Genomic DNA, 17,500 nt, shown 5'->3' with positions numbered 1-17,500 from the left:
AACAGACAGATGTAGGGAAGGCAATCAAAACGTGAAGGAGTCCAGTTGAGTCCAATGAGCGCTGATGTGCGTAATGATGGTGACAGGTGTGAGTAATGACGGTATCAGGTGGTAACAGGTGTGAGTAATGATGGTAACAGGTGTGAGTAATGATGGTAACAGGTGTGCATAATGATGGCGACAGGTGTGAGTAACGAATGGTGACAGGTGTGCGTAATGATGGCGACAGGTGTGAGTAATGATGGTGACAGGTGTGCGTAACGAAGGGCAGCCTGGAACCCTCGAGCGCCAGAGAGGAAGAGCGGGAGCAAGCATGACAATTGGAATATAAACAAACAACAAGAGGCCTATTGCAACCATCGATGGCAATAGATTATCTCCAACCATCAATATGATCTCAATGTTAACCATTACTGGTTACATCATTACTGCTCCCTAAAAGATGCCGGTGTTACCCTTAGTCAGATATTTGTATATGATGATGAGATGCTCATGTTTCCGTCCTAACAATGGGGGTCATCCCAAAGGCAGGAAGGCAGGCGACAAGTTCAGGTCTGCATATTAAGCTAATGGAAACACATTGGGTTTATTCAGAATTTATTTTGGCGAGAGTGAGACCTCTTGCTTCGCCTCTTTCCCTCTGACTTAGTCCTGCTTGCAACCAAATTATTTTATTCGATTACTATTCATGTTCTCCAAAACTGACTGGTCATTTCTTATGAAGATCAGGGGGTAAAATAACCCTGAACTGTCCAGACTTGAAATGTGTAACTACATCAAGTCAATTGGGGGATTAAGTGCTTTGTGGCAGAAGGGTGTGGGCAAGAATCAACACTCTGACACGGTAGGCCTATATGTTATCAACAGCGCTAACCTCTAGATGACCCCAGGAAACAAATTAACTACATTTTGACAGTTCATTTGTAACCTTAGGATAAACTAAATCAAATCAAAATGTATTGGTCACATACACATGGTTAGCAGATGTTAAATGCGAGTGTAGCGAAATGCTTGTGCTTCTAGTTCCGACAGTGCAGTAATAACCAACAAGTAATCTAACAATTCCCCAACAACTACCTAATACACACATCTAAAAGGGGTGAATGAGAATATGTACATATAAATATATGGATGAGATGGCCGAGCAGCATAGACAAGGTGCAATAGACGGTATAATCGAATTAGCCTACGTTAGCTCAACCATCCCATGGAAGAGACACCGATCCCGAAGAAATTTTAAAGTGACTAGCGATCCATTTACTAAAGTGTCCAGTGATTGGGTCTCAATGTAGACAGCAGCCTCTCTGAGTTAGTGATTGCTGTTTAGCAGTCTGATGGCTTTGAGATTGAAGCTGTTTTTCAGTCTCTGGGTCCCAGCTTTGATGAGCCTGTACTGACCTTGCCTTCTGTATGGTAGCAGTGTGAACAGGCAGTGGCTCGGGTGGTTGTTGTCTTTGATGGTCCTTTTGGCCTTCCTGTGACATCGGGTGTTGTAGGTGTCCTGGAGGGCAGGAAGTTTTCCCCCAGTGATGCACTACCCTCTGGAGAGCCTTACGGTTGTGGGCGGTGCAGTTACCGTACCAGGCTGTGATACAGCCCGACAAGATGCTCTCGATTGTGCATCTGTAAAAGTATGTCAGGGTTTTTGGGTGACAAGCCAAATTTCTTCAGCCTCCTGATGTTGAAGAGATGCTGTTGCGCCTTCTTCACCACACTGTCTGTGTGGGTGGACCATTTCAGTTTGTCTGCGATGTGACGCCGAGGAACTCAAAATCTTCCACCATCTCCACTGCTGTCCCTTTGATGTGGAAGCCTCTGCTGTTTCCTGAAGTCCACGATTATCTACTTTGTTTTGTTGATGTTGAGGGGGAGGTTATTTTCCTGACACCACACTCCGAGTGCCCTCACCTCCTCCCTGTAGGCTGTCAATCGTTGTTGGTAATCAAGCCCACTACTGTTGTGTCGTCTGCAAACTTGATGATTGAGTTGGAGGCGTGCTTGGCCACGCAGTCATGGGTGAACAGGGAGTACAGGAGGGGGCTGAGCACGCACCTTTGTCGGGCCCCAGGGTTGAGGGTCAGCGAAGTGGAGGTGTTGTTTCCTACCTTCACCACCTGGGGGTGGCCCGTCAGTGAGTCCAGGACCCAGTTGCACAGGGCGGGGTTGAGACCCAGGACCTCCAGGTTGATGATGAGCTTGGACGGTACTATGTTGTTGAATGCTGAGCTGTAGTCAATGAACAGCATTCTTACATAGGTATTCCTCTTGTTCAGATGGGATAAGGCTGTGTGCAGTGTGATGGCAATTGCATCGTCTGTGGACATGTTGGGGCGGTATGCAAACTGAAGTGTCCAGTCTCTACATACACTAGACACGTGTAGGTCGTAGCCTAGTGGAGACCAATATGTATCTTGTGTTATTAACGAGACAGTTGTAGATCTTGTGTCACGATCGCAGATTTTAGAGAAAAAACAATTGTCGGTACATATAAGTGTCATATTGGCTGAAAGCTTAAATTCCTGTTAATATAACTGCACTGTCCCAATTTACGGTAGCTATTACTGCAAAAAAATTCCATGCTATTGTTTGAGGAGAGCTCCTAACAACAGAAAACTGTTTTCACAGCGATAGGTTTGATAAATTCACCTCTGAAGGTGAAATGTGTTCTTACATTCTGAAATCCTGCTCTGATTTATCATTCAAAGGGTCCCAGAGATAACATGAAGTGTCGTTTTGTTTGATAAAATCCTTTTTCATATCCTAAAAAGGTCCACATAGCACAATCGATTTTGTATTTCCACTCGTTCAATTTGCAAAGAAAGGAATCTGTGAAAATCTAACCCTAAACTTTGTTTAAACCAGTCAAATCACATTCGTATGTATTCCTCAGAGATCCTAGAATGTACCAAGACTTTACTATATCATTAGGGGTGTAGTATATCCTACAAGACACCAAATTTGGTCAGTGAGCGATGCTTTCATGGCACGCCAACAACGCGGCCGGTCTTCATTTGATCGACTGTATCTTTGTCAAATAAGCACCAATCGGGGTCAAAGAAAGCTAGTTAGATAGCCAATGAGCTGGGCTTTACGGGAGTATCCGGAAACCCTGTATCTGTTGTAAAATGTAGCTACTAACATGCGACAGCATGCCTTTTCCTTTTGGATAAAAATTATAAGAATATTCAGTTGTTTTGCAAATGTTAAACTTATAGTATGGCTACTAATACTGGAAAAGCTAAATCAAAGTCCAACTATACAGATTTGACGATATTCTTGCAGAAAAATGTCGTATGAATGTAAATGTCTCCTTCACAATTTGCCCAAATGTATTTGGGTGACTTCACACTAAAAGTCTCATAGTTCCCTCATACTTCAAGTTATCCATCTGAAAACTTTGCACATACACTGCTGCCATCTTGTGGACACAAACGGAATTACAACCAGAGTGAACTGGGACCTTTCTGTTGCATTTCAAAGGTGGTGGTAGGAAAAAAAAAATGTTTCCTTTGTATTTTCTTCTACCAGATCTATTGTCTTATATTCTCCTACATTCAATTCACATTTCCACAAACTTCAATGTGTTTCCTTTCAAAGGGAACCAAGAATATGCATATCCTTGCTTCATGGCCTGAGCTACAGGCAGTTAGATTTGGGTACGTCATTTTAGGCGAAAATTGAAAAAAGTGGGCTGTCCTTAATGAGTTTTTAAAAGCTCTATAAAACACTTGCATGTCGTAGACTAGTGGAGACCAATATCTGTCTTGTGTTATTAAAACAACGGTTGTTGATGTGTACGGCTGCATTTCAGACACCTTTTGTGTCAATTTCAATGTTGGAATGAAATAACCTAGGTCTATAACGTTTGGGTGGGTGAGGGACAACATTATCTGAGATAGCGAGCCCTGACCCCAATAACTCAACTGTCCCTGCACGTATAGCCACTGACGAGGCTCATTTGAATATCCTGATGCATCAGGAAAATGATCAGTTACAAAAAGAGTGATCAAGACCGACATCTGTATAGGTGTGAATGAGTTGGTTGACTGTTCCTCCTGTTCGGGTGTCATATCCCTCCTCGCCTATAGGGGATGCTGTCTGCTGTAACCTACCCTCTGAGAAGGCCACGTCACTCTCCTGTCCGAAGCCCATGGATCCGTCAGACAGCCACAGGTTCCTCTTGGACAGCAGGAATATCTGAGTGTTGAGACTGAACTCCACTGATACTGGTTCACTGACCTGGTGGGAGGGAGGGAGGGAGGGGGGAGGGAGGGAGGGAAAGAATGAGAGGGGGGAAGGAGAGAGGAGAGAGGAGAGAGGGGGGGAGGGAGAGAGGGGGAGGGAGAGAGGAGATTAGGAGAAGTGAGAGAGGGGGAGGGCGAGAGGAGAGAGGGGGAGGGAGGGGGAGGGAGAGAGGAGAGAGGGGAAGGGAGGGGGAGGGAGAGAGGGAAGGGGAGGGGGGGAGAGAGAAGGGGAGGGATTGGAGGAAGAGAGAGAGGGGGAGGGGGTAGAGAGAGAGAGAGGAGGTAGGGAGGTGGAGGGAGAAAGGGGGAGGGAGAGAGGGTGGGGGTAGGGAGGGGGACGGAGGTAGAGAGGGAGGGAGGGTTATATATACTGCTATCACAGTATTGTGATTCACAATCACAAAACTGTATGACCTATTGATAATCAATGGTTCCAAATCAATAACTACCTGTTGGAAGCGTATGTCCAGGTGGAAGGGGACAGGCTCTCCGGGGTTACAGACAGGGGGGACGGTGTACTCCATGTTCTGGCCTGTAGTACAGGGAATCAGATTCACTCTGTATGGACCAGAATAGTCACGCACCTAGGAGAGGAGAGACGAGGGAGAGAGGAGGCAGGGAGGAAGGGAGAGAGAGAGGGAGAGAGGGAGGGAGAGGGAGAGCGAGGGAGGGACAGAGGGAAAGAGAGGGAGGGAGAGGGAGAGAGAGGAGGCAGGGAGGAAGGGAGAGAGGGAGGGAGAGAGGGAGGGAGAGGGAGAGATAGGGAGATAGAGGGAGAGAGTGAGAGAGAGGGAGGGACAGAGGGAGGGACAGAGGGACAGAGGAGGCAGGGAGGAAGGGAGAGAGGGAGGGAGAGAGGAAGGGAGAGGGAGAGAGAGGGAGGGACAGAAGGAGAGAGGGAGAGAGAGGGAGGGACAGATGGAGAGAGGAGACAGGGAGAAAGGGAGAGAGGGATGGAGAGAGGGAGGGAGAGGGAGAGGGAGAGGGAGAGGGAGAGGGAGAGGGAGAGGGAGAGGGAGAGGGAGAGGGAGGGAGGGACAGAGGGAGAGAGAGGGAGAGAGAGGGAGGGACAGAGGGAGAGACATGGCGAGAATGATGGGAGAGGCAGGGAGGGAGGGAGGGAGGGAGGGAGGGAGGGAGGGAGGGAGGGAGGGAAGGAGGGAGGGAGAGGAGAGGAGAGGAGAGGAGAGGAGAGGAGAGAGAGAGAGAGAGAGAGAGAGAGAGAGAGAGAGAGAGAGGGGGGGGGGGAGGGAGAGAGGAGAGAGGAGAGAGGAGAGGAGAGAGAGGAGAAGAGAGAAAGAGGGGAGATGGAGGGAGAGAGGAGGGGAGAGGGAGAGAGGAGGGGAGAGGGAGAGGGGAGATGAGGGAGAGTGAAACTATTTTCTGTTCATTAGAAAGAAAATATTTTGGGGGTAATTGTCAGGACTTGTTTGCTCACTGACACCACCATACTCTCAGCACTAGCAGTAAGTATTATCATTGGTATATTGGGACATTAATTTTCATCATTGGTACATTTATTACCATCATTGGTACATTGGGACATTAACTATCATCACTGATACATTGGGACATTAACTATCACCATTGATACATTAACTATCATCACTGATACATTGGGACATTAAGTATCATCATTGATATACTGGGCCATTAACTAACATCATTGATACATTTACTATCATCATTGATATATTGGGACATTTCTATCATCATTGATATATTGGGACATTACATATCATCATTGATATATTGGGACATTAACTATCATAATTGAAAAATTGGGACATTAACTATCATCATTGATATATTGGGACATTTACTATCATCATTGATATATTGGGACATTAACTATCATAATTGAAAAATTGGGACATTTACTATCATCATTGAAAAATTGGGACATTAACTATCATCATTGATATATTGGGACAATATCATCATTGATATATTGGGACATTTACTATCATCATTGATATATTGGGACATTATCATCATTGATATATTGGGACATTAACCTCTCTGCGCACCGAACCCGTTAGTTAGCGGGATGAAATTCGACAACATTCGGTGATCGCTACATAAATAGTCATATTAAACATGAATGAAAATACAAGTGTCTCACATGTTTTGAAAGCCTAGAATCTTGCTAATCCAACTGCGTTGTCAGATTTAAAAAAGGATTTACTGTGAAAGAATACGACGTGATTATCTGAGAACAAAGCCCCATAACAAACAACTATTTCAACCAGCACAGGCCTAACAAAATCACAAACTGCAATAAAATAAATTGTTTACCTTTGGCGATCTTCCTCTGTTTGCAATCCCAATGCTCATTGTTACACAATGAATGGTCTTTTGTTTGATAAAAATCCATTTTTATAGCCTAACACGAAACATTTTGTGAACCGCTTGTGTCGTGAATTCCGTCTCATTCCATTTTCGACGACACATTTGATGTAAATACACACACGAAACGTGACTTTTCCAGTCATGTTTGGTTTCATTGCAATCAACTGGTTTGTTTGTAACACAACCAAACCTGATGGGTCATTTCGCGGGACGTATTGACTGAAAGAAACTGATTTGAAGACAACAAGTAATGACATCATTGTGCACCAATGATATGACCGCTGTTTCGTTGATTGACTGTATTTTAACCCAATGACCACTGATCTTATAGCTGGGTAGATAGCCAATGAGCTGAGGTAAAAGGCAATATGTAATGTTTATGTGTTGGAAGACCAACCCATGTAGTAAACTCCGGCGTAAAGAGGGTCATTCGCCATTGAAGTTTCATACCGGAAGGAGCAACGCATGTTAAGCACAGCGTTGTTTTGGTAAAGCGCATCTTCAGCTGTTTATATATCAATCAGAATGGCGACTAAGTCAGGGAAAGCTAAATCTAAGTCTAGATATACAGATGTACACACAATTTTAGAAGAAATTGATCGGTAAAGTGAGACAGAGATTGTTGAAGGACGATTCATTTAGCGATTCCCAAATGGAGGAATATTTTTTGAACGGAGAGGACATCGTTTTGGACTGGTAAGTTCTTCTCATGCTAATGCCGTTGTTTGAAATTAATAATATTAAATATTATTTGTGATTTTTAAAAATTTTAGTAGCAATATATAAAAATGTAATGTCATGAAATGTGAGGTGCGTGTGTCTGCCGCCCCAACCCACCCCCACATGAAATAGCCTATTTGAGGCTGTTGAGGGGAGGGCAGGCCCACAACAATGGCCAAAGTGAAATGAAGACAGTAGATACAGCTGGTCTGTTGTAATATAATAAAGACAGTAGATCTAGCTGGTCTGTCATAATATAATAGAGACAGTAGATCTAGCTGAAATGTCATAATATAAAATAGACAGTAGATCTAGCTGGTCTTTCATAATATAAATGAGGCAGTAGATCTAGCAGGTCTATAATAATATATTAAACCTTATGTTCCCTGTACTCTATATATATCTGTTTATTATACCTGTTGATACAAGGCTCATTTGTGAAACTATTCTAACTGAACATTTTCTTTCACAGTGACACTGACTCCGAATGGGAGCCCCAAGTGCCAAGGTGTCCATCCCCCACTGAAGCTGGTTCATCCAGTATCCTGCCTATGCTGCTCTGTACCATCACTCATTCATATATCCTTATGTACATATTCTTTATCCCCTTACACTGTGTATAAGACAGTAGTTTTGGAATTGTTAGTTAGATTACTTGTTGGTTATTACTGCATTGTCGGAACTAGAAGCACAAGCATTTCGCTACACTCGCATTAACATCTGCTAACCATGTGTATGTGACAAATAACATTTGATTTGATTTGATTTGACAATATTGTGTAGAGGACTGAGGGTCTTCCAAATATTGAAAGTGTTATTTTGTAAATGTATATATATTTTTCATGTTTTTTTTTTTTGGGGGGGGGGGGTGTTAGAATACCATTTTGATATTTTGTATATAGTTATTCCATTCAAAATGTATAACTTCACCAATTTGGCCACTTGGGTACATTTGGGCTACTTGTGTGGGACACCTGGGTGACTTCATGATAAATGTCATGTAGCACACTCATTTTGGAAGTTATCATTCTGCACAAGTACTGTTGCCCTCTTATGTTTGTCACTGAAATTGTCCCCATCATCCTATCTGAATATTTGTTTTGTCTTGTTCATTTTAAAGATGATGATACAACAATACAAATGAAAGAACGTATGCTTCTTTCATTGTATTATCTAAACCAGATCTATTGTGTTAAATTCTCCTACATTCAATTCACATTTACACAAACTTCAGAGTGTTTTCTTTCAAATGAAACCAAGAATATCCACATCCTTGGTTCTGAGCCTGAGCTACAGGCAGTTAGATTTGGGTATGTCTTCAGGAGGAAATTGAAAAAAGTAGGGGGGTTTTAACTATCATCATTGATACATTGGGACATTTACTATAATCATTGATACATTTACTACCATCATTGATACATTGGGACATTAAATATCATCATTGATACATTGGGACATTTACTATCATCACTGACACATTTACTACCATTATTTATATATTGGGACATTAAATATCATCCTTAAATATCATCATTGATACATTTACTATCAATGTAGTGTTAGGGGTTATGGCTACAGGCTGGTAGGGTTAGGGGTTAGGGCTACAGGCTGGTAGGATTAGGGGTTAGGGCTACTAGCTGGTAGGGTTAGAGCTTAGGGGTTAGGGCTACTGGCTGGTAGGGTTAGGGGTTACTGGCTGGTAGGGTTAGGGGTTAGGGGTTAGGGCTACAGGCTGGTAGGGTTAGGGGTTAGAGGTTAGGCCTACAGGCTGGTAGGGTTAGGGTTTGGGGTTAGAGGTTAGGGGTTAGGGTTTGGGGTTAGAGGTTAGAGGTTAGGGGTTAGAGGTTAGAGGTTAGGAGTTAGGGTTTGGGGTTAGAGGTTAGGGGTTAGGGTTAGGGGTATTTACTCACAGCCTTGGGCTAGGGTTAGGGGTTAGAGGTTAGGGGTTAGGGGTTAGGGTTTGGGGTATATACTCACAGCAAAGTCTGATGTGAATATCCACTGCTGGACAGGCTGGTTGTAGGTGGGTTCACTCCTCACCAGGCTGAGGTTAAAGGTCAGGCCAGGGTTGTCTTCATACATCACCATGGATGACAGAGAGGATGCTGGGTAGGGAAGGAGAGGAAAGAGAAAAGGAAAAAGGAAAGTAGTGGGGACTATAGAATGACTGACACATATTATTATTTAGACTGATACATATTATTATATAGACTGACTGATACATATTATTATATAGACTGACTGATACATATTATTATATAGACTGATACATATTATGATATAGACTGATACATATTGTTATATAGACTGACTGATACATATTGTTATATAGACTGACTGATACATATTATTATATAGACTGACTGATACATATTATTATATAGACTGACTGATACATATTATTATATAGACTGATACATATTATTATATAGACTGACTGATACATATTATTATATAGACTGATACATATTGTTATATAGACTGATACATATTATTATATAGACTGACTGATACATATTATTATATAGACTGACTGATACATATTATTATATAGACTGACTGATACATGTTATTATATAGACTGACTGATACATATTATTATATAGACTGACTGATACATATTGTTATATAGACTGATACATATTATTATATAGACTGACTGATACATATTATTATATAGACTGATACATATTGTTATATAGACTGATACATATTATTATATAGACTGACTGATACATATTATTATATAGACTGACTGATACATATTATTATATAGACTGACTGATACATATTATTATATAGACTGACTGATACATATTGTTATATAGACTGACTGATACATATTGTTATATAGACTGACTGATACATATTGTTATATAGACTGACTGATACATATTGTTATATAGACTGACTGATACATATTATTATATAGACTGACTGATACATGTTATTATATAGACTGACTGATACATGTTATTATATAGACTGACTGATACATATTATTATATAGACTGACTGATACATATTGTTATATAGACTGATACATATTATTATATAGACTGACTGATACATATTATTATATAGACTGACTGATACATATTGTGATATAGACTGACTGATACATATTATTATATAGACTGACTGATACATATTATTATATAGACTGATACAAATTATGATATAGACTGACTGATACAATTTCATGGACATGGATATATTGTATGTCGTATGTGTGTGTGTATGTGTGTGTCACCTGTGCTCTTGATCCTGCCTTCCGAGTGGGCCTCGACAAACAGACCTCTGAAGCGAGCCTTGGTTTTGAAGTTGACCACCAGACGACCCTGCTCGTTGATACGCATACTGGTGGGGTACAGGACACCTGCAGAATGCAGAATGACACACGTTTAGATTTGTTATCAATATTCAGTCGTTTTTCTCCCTCCCTCCCTCCCTCCCTCCCTCCCTCCCTCCCTCCCTCCCTCCCTCCCTCCCTCCCTCCCTCCCTCCCTCCCTCCCTCCCTCCCTCCCTCCCTCCCTCCCTCACCTCCTCCCTCCCCCACCCACTCCCTCACTCCCCCACTCCTTCACTCCCTCCCTCCCTCCCTCCTTCCACCACTCACTCCCTGCCTCCTTTCCCCAATCCCCTACCTCCCTCACCCGCTCACTCCCTCTCACACCCACTCACTCCCTCCCTCTCTTCCTCCCGCACTCCCTCCTCCCCCACTCTCACACAGATCCCCCTCTCCCACACACTCTCTGTTTCTTCTCACCCTGTAACTCAGCCTGCGGTGGGCTCCCGATGCCGTCCTTCCACAGTGTGGCAGTGTCGTACACAAAGGTGAGGCGGAGCTCCGACTGCAGGTCAAAATGCTGCCAGCCCCCCGCACCCCCTGGGGAGTGGAACACGTATGACACGTGCAGTGGAACACGCAGAGTCACGTAGGATTGGATCAGATTCAGCACCTGTAGAGTCGGGGGAAAAGGTTAGAACCAATCAGGAGAGGGGAGAAAAGGTTAGAACCAATCAGGAGAGAGGGGGAGGGCGAGATACATATTTTCTTTATGGGTATAAATTAGGTTTCTAGGTTTCTTCCTAGGTTTTGGCCTTTCTAGGGAGTTTTCCCTATAGCCTGGTTCCTCTCTAGGTTTCTTCCTAGGTTTTGGCCTTTCTAGGGAGTTTTCCCTATAGCCTGGTTCCTCTCTAGGTTTCTTCCTAGGTTTTGGCCTTTCTAGGGAGTTTTCCCTATAGCCTGGTTCCTCTCTAGGTTTCTTCCTAGGTTTTGGCCTTTCTAGGGAGTTTTCCCTATAGCCTGGTTCCTCTCTAGGTTTCTTCCTAGGTTTTGGCCTTTCTAGGGAGTTTTCCCTATAGCCTGGTTCCTCTCTAGGTTTCTTCCTAGGTTTTGGCCTTTCTAGGGAGTTTTCCCTAAAGCCTGGTTCCTCTCTAGGTTTCTTCCTAGGTTTTGGCCTTTCTAGGGAGTTTTCCCTATAGCCTGGTTCCTCTCTAGGTTTCTTCCTAGGTTTTGGCCTTTCTAGGGAGTTTTCCCTATAGCCTGGTTCCTCTCTAGGTTTCTTCCTAGGTTTTGGCCTTTCTAGGGAGTTTTCCCTATAGCCTGGTTCCTCTCTAGGTTTCTTCCTAGGTTTTGGCCTTTCTAGGGAGTTTTCCCTATAGCCTGGTTCCTCTCTAGGTTTCTTCCTAGGTTTTGGCCTTTCTAGGGAGTTTTCCCTATAGCCTGGTTCCTCTCTAGGTTTCTTCCTAGGTTTCGGCCTTTCTAGGGAGTTTTTTCCTAGCCACCGTGCTTCTACACCTGCATTGCTTGCTGTTTGGGGTTTTAGGCTGGGTTTCTGTACAGCACTTTGAGATATCAGCTGATGTACGAAGGGCTATATAAATACATTTGATTTGTTTAGACAATTTCTTTTTGTCTCTATAATATTTTTCCAGGCTCTTTGCTAACATGATTTCATACGTTTTTGTTTAATCCCTCTTATTTCAGCCTTATCACTCAGCAGACACACTCGGCAGAGACCTACTGTCTCACCATGCACTGTAAGGCTTTGTCCCATAGGGGGTGCACAACCGGGCATTCCCACAGTGCATGTAGGAGCGTTCCTTTTGCCCCTGCACATCGCCAACATGCCTCATCCTGTGAAAAACTCCTCCTGTGGAACCTTAGGGGAGGGAAATTAAATCTATGAAAAACTTGTCTACCTTTTCCCTTGTCTTCTCTGACATTTTACCCAAATATCTGAACCAATATACAACCTTGTCTCCTCTGACATTTTACCCAATACGGCTGTGTGTTCGATTTTATACACCTGTCAGCAACGGGTGTGGCTGAAATAGCCAAATCCACTTATAAGAATGGCTGTCCACATAATTTTGTATTTATAGTGTAATTCATAGTCTTCTCCAAGTTATCTCCCTCAAGCAAAAAGAGGACACACACACATAACAGTAGCGCTATTCCAAGTCCAAGTCATCTCTCAAATCCATTATCCTGTAGTAATAACGTGGTTAAACCCCACCCACTTCCTATTACTGTAATTCAATTTGTAATTACAATACAGCACGATAAGTTAGATAAATGGCCCATATCTAACAGCTCATCACAAGATAAATGGCTCCTATCTAACAGCTAATCACAGATAAATGGCTCCTTATCTAACAGCTCATCACAGATAAATGGCTCCTTATCTAACAGCTCATCACAGATAAATGGCCCATATCTAACAGCTCATCACAGATAAATGGCTCCTATCTAACAGCTACTCACAGATAAATGGCCCCTATCTAACAGCTCATCACAGATAAATGGCCCCTATCTAACAGCTCATCACAAGATAAATGGCCCCTATCTAACATATCATCACAGATAAATGGCCCCTATCTAACAGCTCATCACAGATAAATGGCCCCTATCTAACAGCTCATCACAGATACATGGCTCCTATCTAACAGCTAATCACAGATAAATGGCCCCTATCTAACAGCTCATCACAGATAAATGGCCCCTATCTAACAGCTCATTATAGATAAATGGCCCCTATCTAACAGCTCATCACAGAGAAATGGCTCCTATCTAACAGCTCATCCGGGATAAATGGCCCATATCTAACAGCTCATTACAGATACATGGCTCCTATCTAACAGCTCATTAGAGATAAATGGCCCCTATCTAACAGCTCATCACAGATAAATGGCTACTATCTAACAGCTCATTACAGATAAATGGCCCCTATCTAACAGCTCATTACAGTTTCTGTAATTCTGTTAAAAAGAAGGAAATAATCCATTCTAGAATGTGATCTGTGGTACATCGTGAGCCCGATTGAACATCTCTGCCTGAAAGTAGCAGTACTGTGACGCTTCCCAGCTAACCTGATTTGAGAAACACACACATTCTGACATTTGCATAGTCAATTATAATCAGAGAACACCGTAGCTGGATTATTATCTTTCACTAATGAGTAGGAAACACACACACACACACACACACACACACACACACACACACACACACACACACACACACACACACACACACACACACACACACACACACACACACACACGTGATAGAACCAGCTCTGCACTGTAAAACATGGATCAACCTAAAAAAGAAAAGTTAATGAGTTACGATCTCTCAAGGGCGAAATATAACATCTGTTGAAACCAAATATAAAGATTGAATGCCAACTGTTTTATTTGATTATTATCGAACCTATATTTACAGTTGGATCAAAAAGCAACAAGAAAATTACATAACAATAACGAGGATATATACAGGGTATTACGGTACAGAGTCAATGTGGAGGCTATATACAGGGTATTACGGTACAGAGTCAATGTGGAGGCTATATACAGGGTATTACGGTACAGAGTCAATGTGGAGGCTATATACAGGGTATTACGGTACAGAATCAATGTGGAGGCTATATACAGGGTATTACGGTACAGAGTCAATGTGGAGGCTATATACAGGGTGTTACGGTACTGAGTCAATGTGGAGGCTATATACAGGGTATTACGGTACAGAATCAATGTGGAGGCTATATACAGGGTATTACGGTACAGAGTCAATGTGGAGGCTATATACAGGGAATTACGGTACAGAATCAATGTGGAGGCTATATACAGGGTATTACGGTACAGAGTCAATGTGGAGGCTATATACAGGGTGTTACGGTACAGAGTCAATGTGGAGACTATATACAGGGTGTTACGGTACAGAGTCAATGTGGAGGCTATATACAGGGTATTACGGTACAGAGTCGATGTGGAGGCTAAATACAGGGTGTTACGATACAGAGTCAATGTGGAGGATATATACAGGGTATTACGGTACAGAGTCGATGTGGAGGCTATATACAGGGTATTACGGTACAGAGTCGATGTGGAGGCTATATACAGGGTATTACGGTACAGAGTCAATGTGGAGGATATATACAGGGTATTACGGTACAGAGTCAATGTGGAGGCTATATACAGGGTATTACGGTACAGAGTCAATGTGGAGGCTATATACAGGGGGTACTGGTACTGAGTCAATGTGGAGGCTATATACAGGGTATTACGGTACAGAGTCAATGTGGAGACTATATACAGGGTGTTACGGTACCGGGTCAATGTGGAGGCTATATACAGGGGGTTCCGGTACAGAGTCAATGTGGAGGCTATATACAGGGTGTTACGGTACCGAGTCAATGTGGAGACTATATACAGGGTGTTACGGTACCGTGTCAATGTGGAGGCTATATACAGGGGGTACAGAGTCAATGTGGAGGCTATATACAGGGTGTTAGGGTACCGAGTCAATGTGGAGGCTATATACAGGGGGTACTGGTACCGAGTCAATGTGGAGGCTATATACAGGGTATTACGGTACAGAGTCAATGTGGAGACTATATACAGGGTGTTACGGTACCGAGTCAATGTGGAGGCTATATACAGGGGGTACAGAGTCAATGTGGAGGCTATATACAGGGTATTACGGTACAGAGTCAATGTGGAGGCTATATACAGGGTGTTACGGTACCGAGTCAATGTGGAGGCTATATACAGGGGGTACTGGTACCGAGTCAATGTGCGGGGGTACAGGTTAGTAATTTGTAAAGTGGCTATGCATAGATAATAAACAGTGAGTAGCAGCAGTGTAAAAACAAACGGGAGGGGGGGGGGGGGGGCTGTCAATGTAAATAGTCCAGGTTTTCATTTGATTAATTGTTCAGCAGTCTTATGGCTTGCTGTGCGGTAGCAGAGAGAGCATGACTCGGGTGGCTGGAGTCTTTGTCCATTTTTAGGGTTTTCCTCTGACACCGCCTGGTGTAGAGGTCCTGGATGTCAGGAAGCTTGGCCCCAGTGATGTACTGGGCCGTACGTACTCCCCTCTGTAGCGCCTTGCGGTCAGATGCCGAGCAGTTGCCATACCAGGCGGTGAAGCAACTGGTCAGGATGCTCTCGATGGTGCCGCAGTAGAACATTATGAGGTTCTGGGGACCCATGTCAAATCCTTTCAGTGACATCTCCTTGACGCGGCTGTTGATTGTGCCCTGTGGAGTGTTGTCCCACTCCTCTTCAATGGCCAAGTTGCTGGATATAACTGAAACACGCTGTCGAAAACACTTTGATCCAGAGCATCCCAAAAATTGTCAATGGGTGACATGTCTGGTGAGTATGTAGGCCATAGAAGAACATTTTCAGCTTCCAGGAATTGTGTCCAGATCCTTGCGACATGGGGGCCCCGTGCATTATCATGCCGAACCATGAGGTAATGGCGGCGAATGAATGGCACGACAATGGGCCTCAGGATCACGTCACGGAGACCATCTGCCCACTGATGTCGGTTACGACGCCGAACTGCAGACAGGTTAAGACCCTGTTGTATTCACAATACACACGTTCACCTGTCCACCGCCTGCTCTGAATCTGTACTAATACTTTTCATAGTGATACTTAGAACCCTGGTTAAGACATTGTGAAGCTGTCCACATTTGGCTACATGAGCTTCGCTGAGACGGTTTCTGAACGTTTGTGCAGAAAATCTTCGGTTGTGCAAAACCCACAGTTTCATGAGCTGAGTGGCTGGTCTCAGACGTCCCCGCAGGTGAGGAAGCCGGATGTGGAGGTCCCGGGCTGGCGTGGTTACACGTGGTCGGTCTGCGGTTGTGAGGCCGGTTGGAACGTCCTGCCAAATTCTCTAAAAACAACGCTGGAAGCGTCTTATGGAAGAGAAATTAACATTAAATTCTCTGACAACAGCTCTGTTTCGCATTGCTGCAGTCAGTATGCAAATTCTTGAGACATCTGTGGCATTTTGTTGGGTGACAAAACTGCACATTTTTTTTTTGTGGCCTTTTAATGTCTCCAGCATGGTTAATTTACATGAAATAATGACTCCAAACTGATCTTCACACAAGACTTTCACATGTATGTGAATCCAAATGTTTCTTCTAAAAAATAATGAACTTGAAAGCCACGACCTACATAAGCCACACCCCCCTCTTCTGATAGGCTGCCGACGCTACACTTCTCCATGTTCTTGACGTGTTGAAAGGAATGTAAGAAGGTCCAATGAACAACCAGCGACACCGATCAGTAAAAGCGCTTCAAACGAACAACAGTCTTTTTCTACAGCGTATCAGTTACACCTCCGCAAATTCAAAAAAGCTTGTTGGACACAAGTTTAGAACTAAATGATGACATTCACTTTGACGGGTGGGCAGAAATATCACCGGTTAAGCCACGCCCCTAATAAGCCACGCCTCCAACTCTTCTGATAGGCTGACGCCGGCTACATTTCCCCCATCCGTTTTTCAACATGCATGTGGTGTTGAAAGCAATTTAGAAGCTCTCATTCAATTAAAAAAAATCACATCGATCAGTGAAATTTGTTATTTGATTTCAGACACATTTATTATAACAGGTTGAACGAACCCAAAGTGTAGTTTTCACATCGTTCCAATCAGTAAAAGCCCTTCTGTCACGTGTTCTCCCTCTCCGGCCTCTAGGTCACCAGGCTGCTCATTATGGCGCACACCTGTCACCGTCGTTACACAGACCTGCGTGTCATCAGACTCACCTGCACTCCATCACCCCCTGGTTTACCTGCCCTATATGTCACTCGCTTTGGTTTCCTTCCCCAGGTGTCACTGCTTCTGTGTTTGAGGTTCTTGGTTTTGCATTA

The 17,500-nt window shown here is 43.4% G+C and overlaps 1 protein-coding gene across 1 annotated transcript in view; it reads right to left on the bottom strand.

Moving 5' to 3' along the window:
* frem2a (FRAS1 related extracellular matrix 2a) overlaps window positions 1-17,500 on the bottom strand; it is a 209,295-nt gene that overhangs the window by 10,271 nt on the left and 181,524 nt on the right. The window contains exons 19-23 of the mRNA XM_036967727.1: window positions 11,087-11,279; window positions 10,570-10,695; window positions 9,294-9,421; window positions 4,694-4,828; window positions 4,113-4,239 (exon numbers count right to left, since the gene is read on the bottom strand). Coding sequence (XP_036823622.1) covers window positions 4,113-4,239; window positions 4,694-4,828; window positions 9,294-9,421; window positions 10,570-10,695; window positions 11,087-11,279 — 709 coding nt within the window. The remainder of the gene's footprint in view (window positions 1-4,112; window positions 4,240-4,693; window positions 4,829-9,293; window positions 9,422-10,569; window positions 10,696-11,086; window positions 11,280-17,500) is intronic.

The sequence above is a fragment of the Oncorhynchus mykiss genome, chromosome Y (genome assembly GCF_013265735.2).
Source record: "Oncorhynchus mykiss isolate Arlee chromosome Y, USDA_OmykA_1.1, whole genome shotgun sequence".
NCBI lineage: Eukaryota > Metazoa > Chordata > Actinopteri > Salmoniformes > Salmonidae > Oncorhynchus > Oncorhynchus mykiss.
This window is presented reverse-complemented; position numbering and strand designations above follow the sequence as displayed.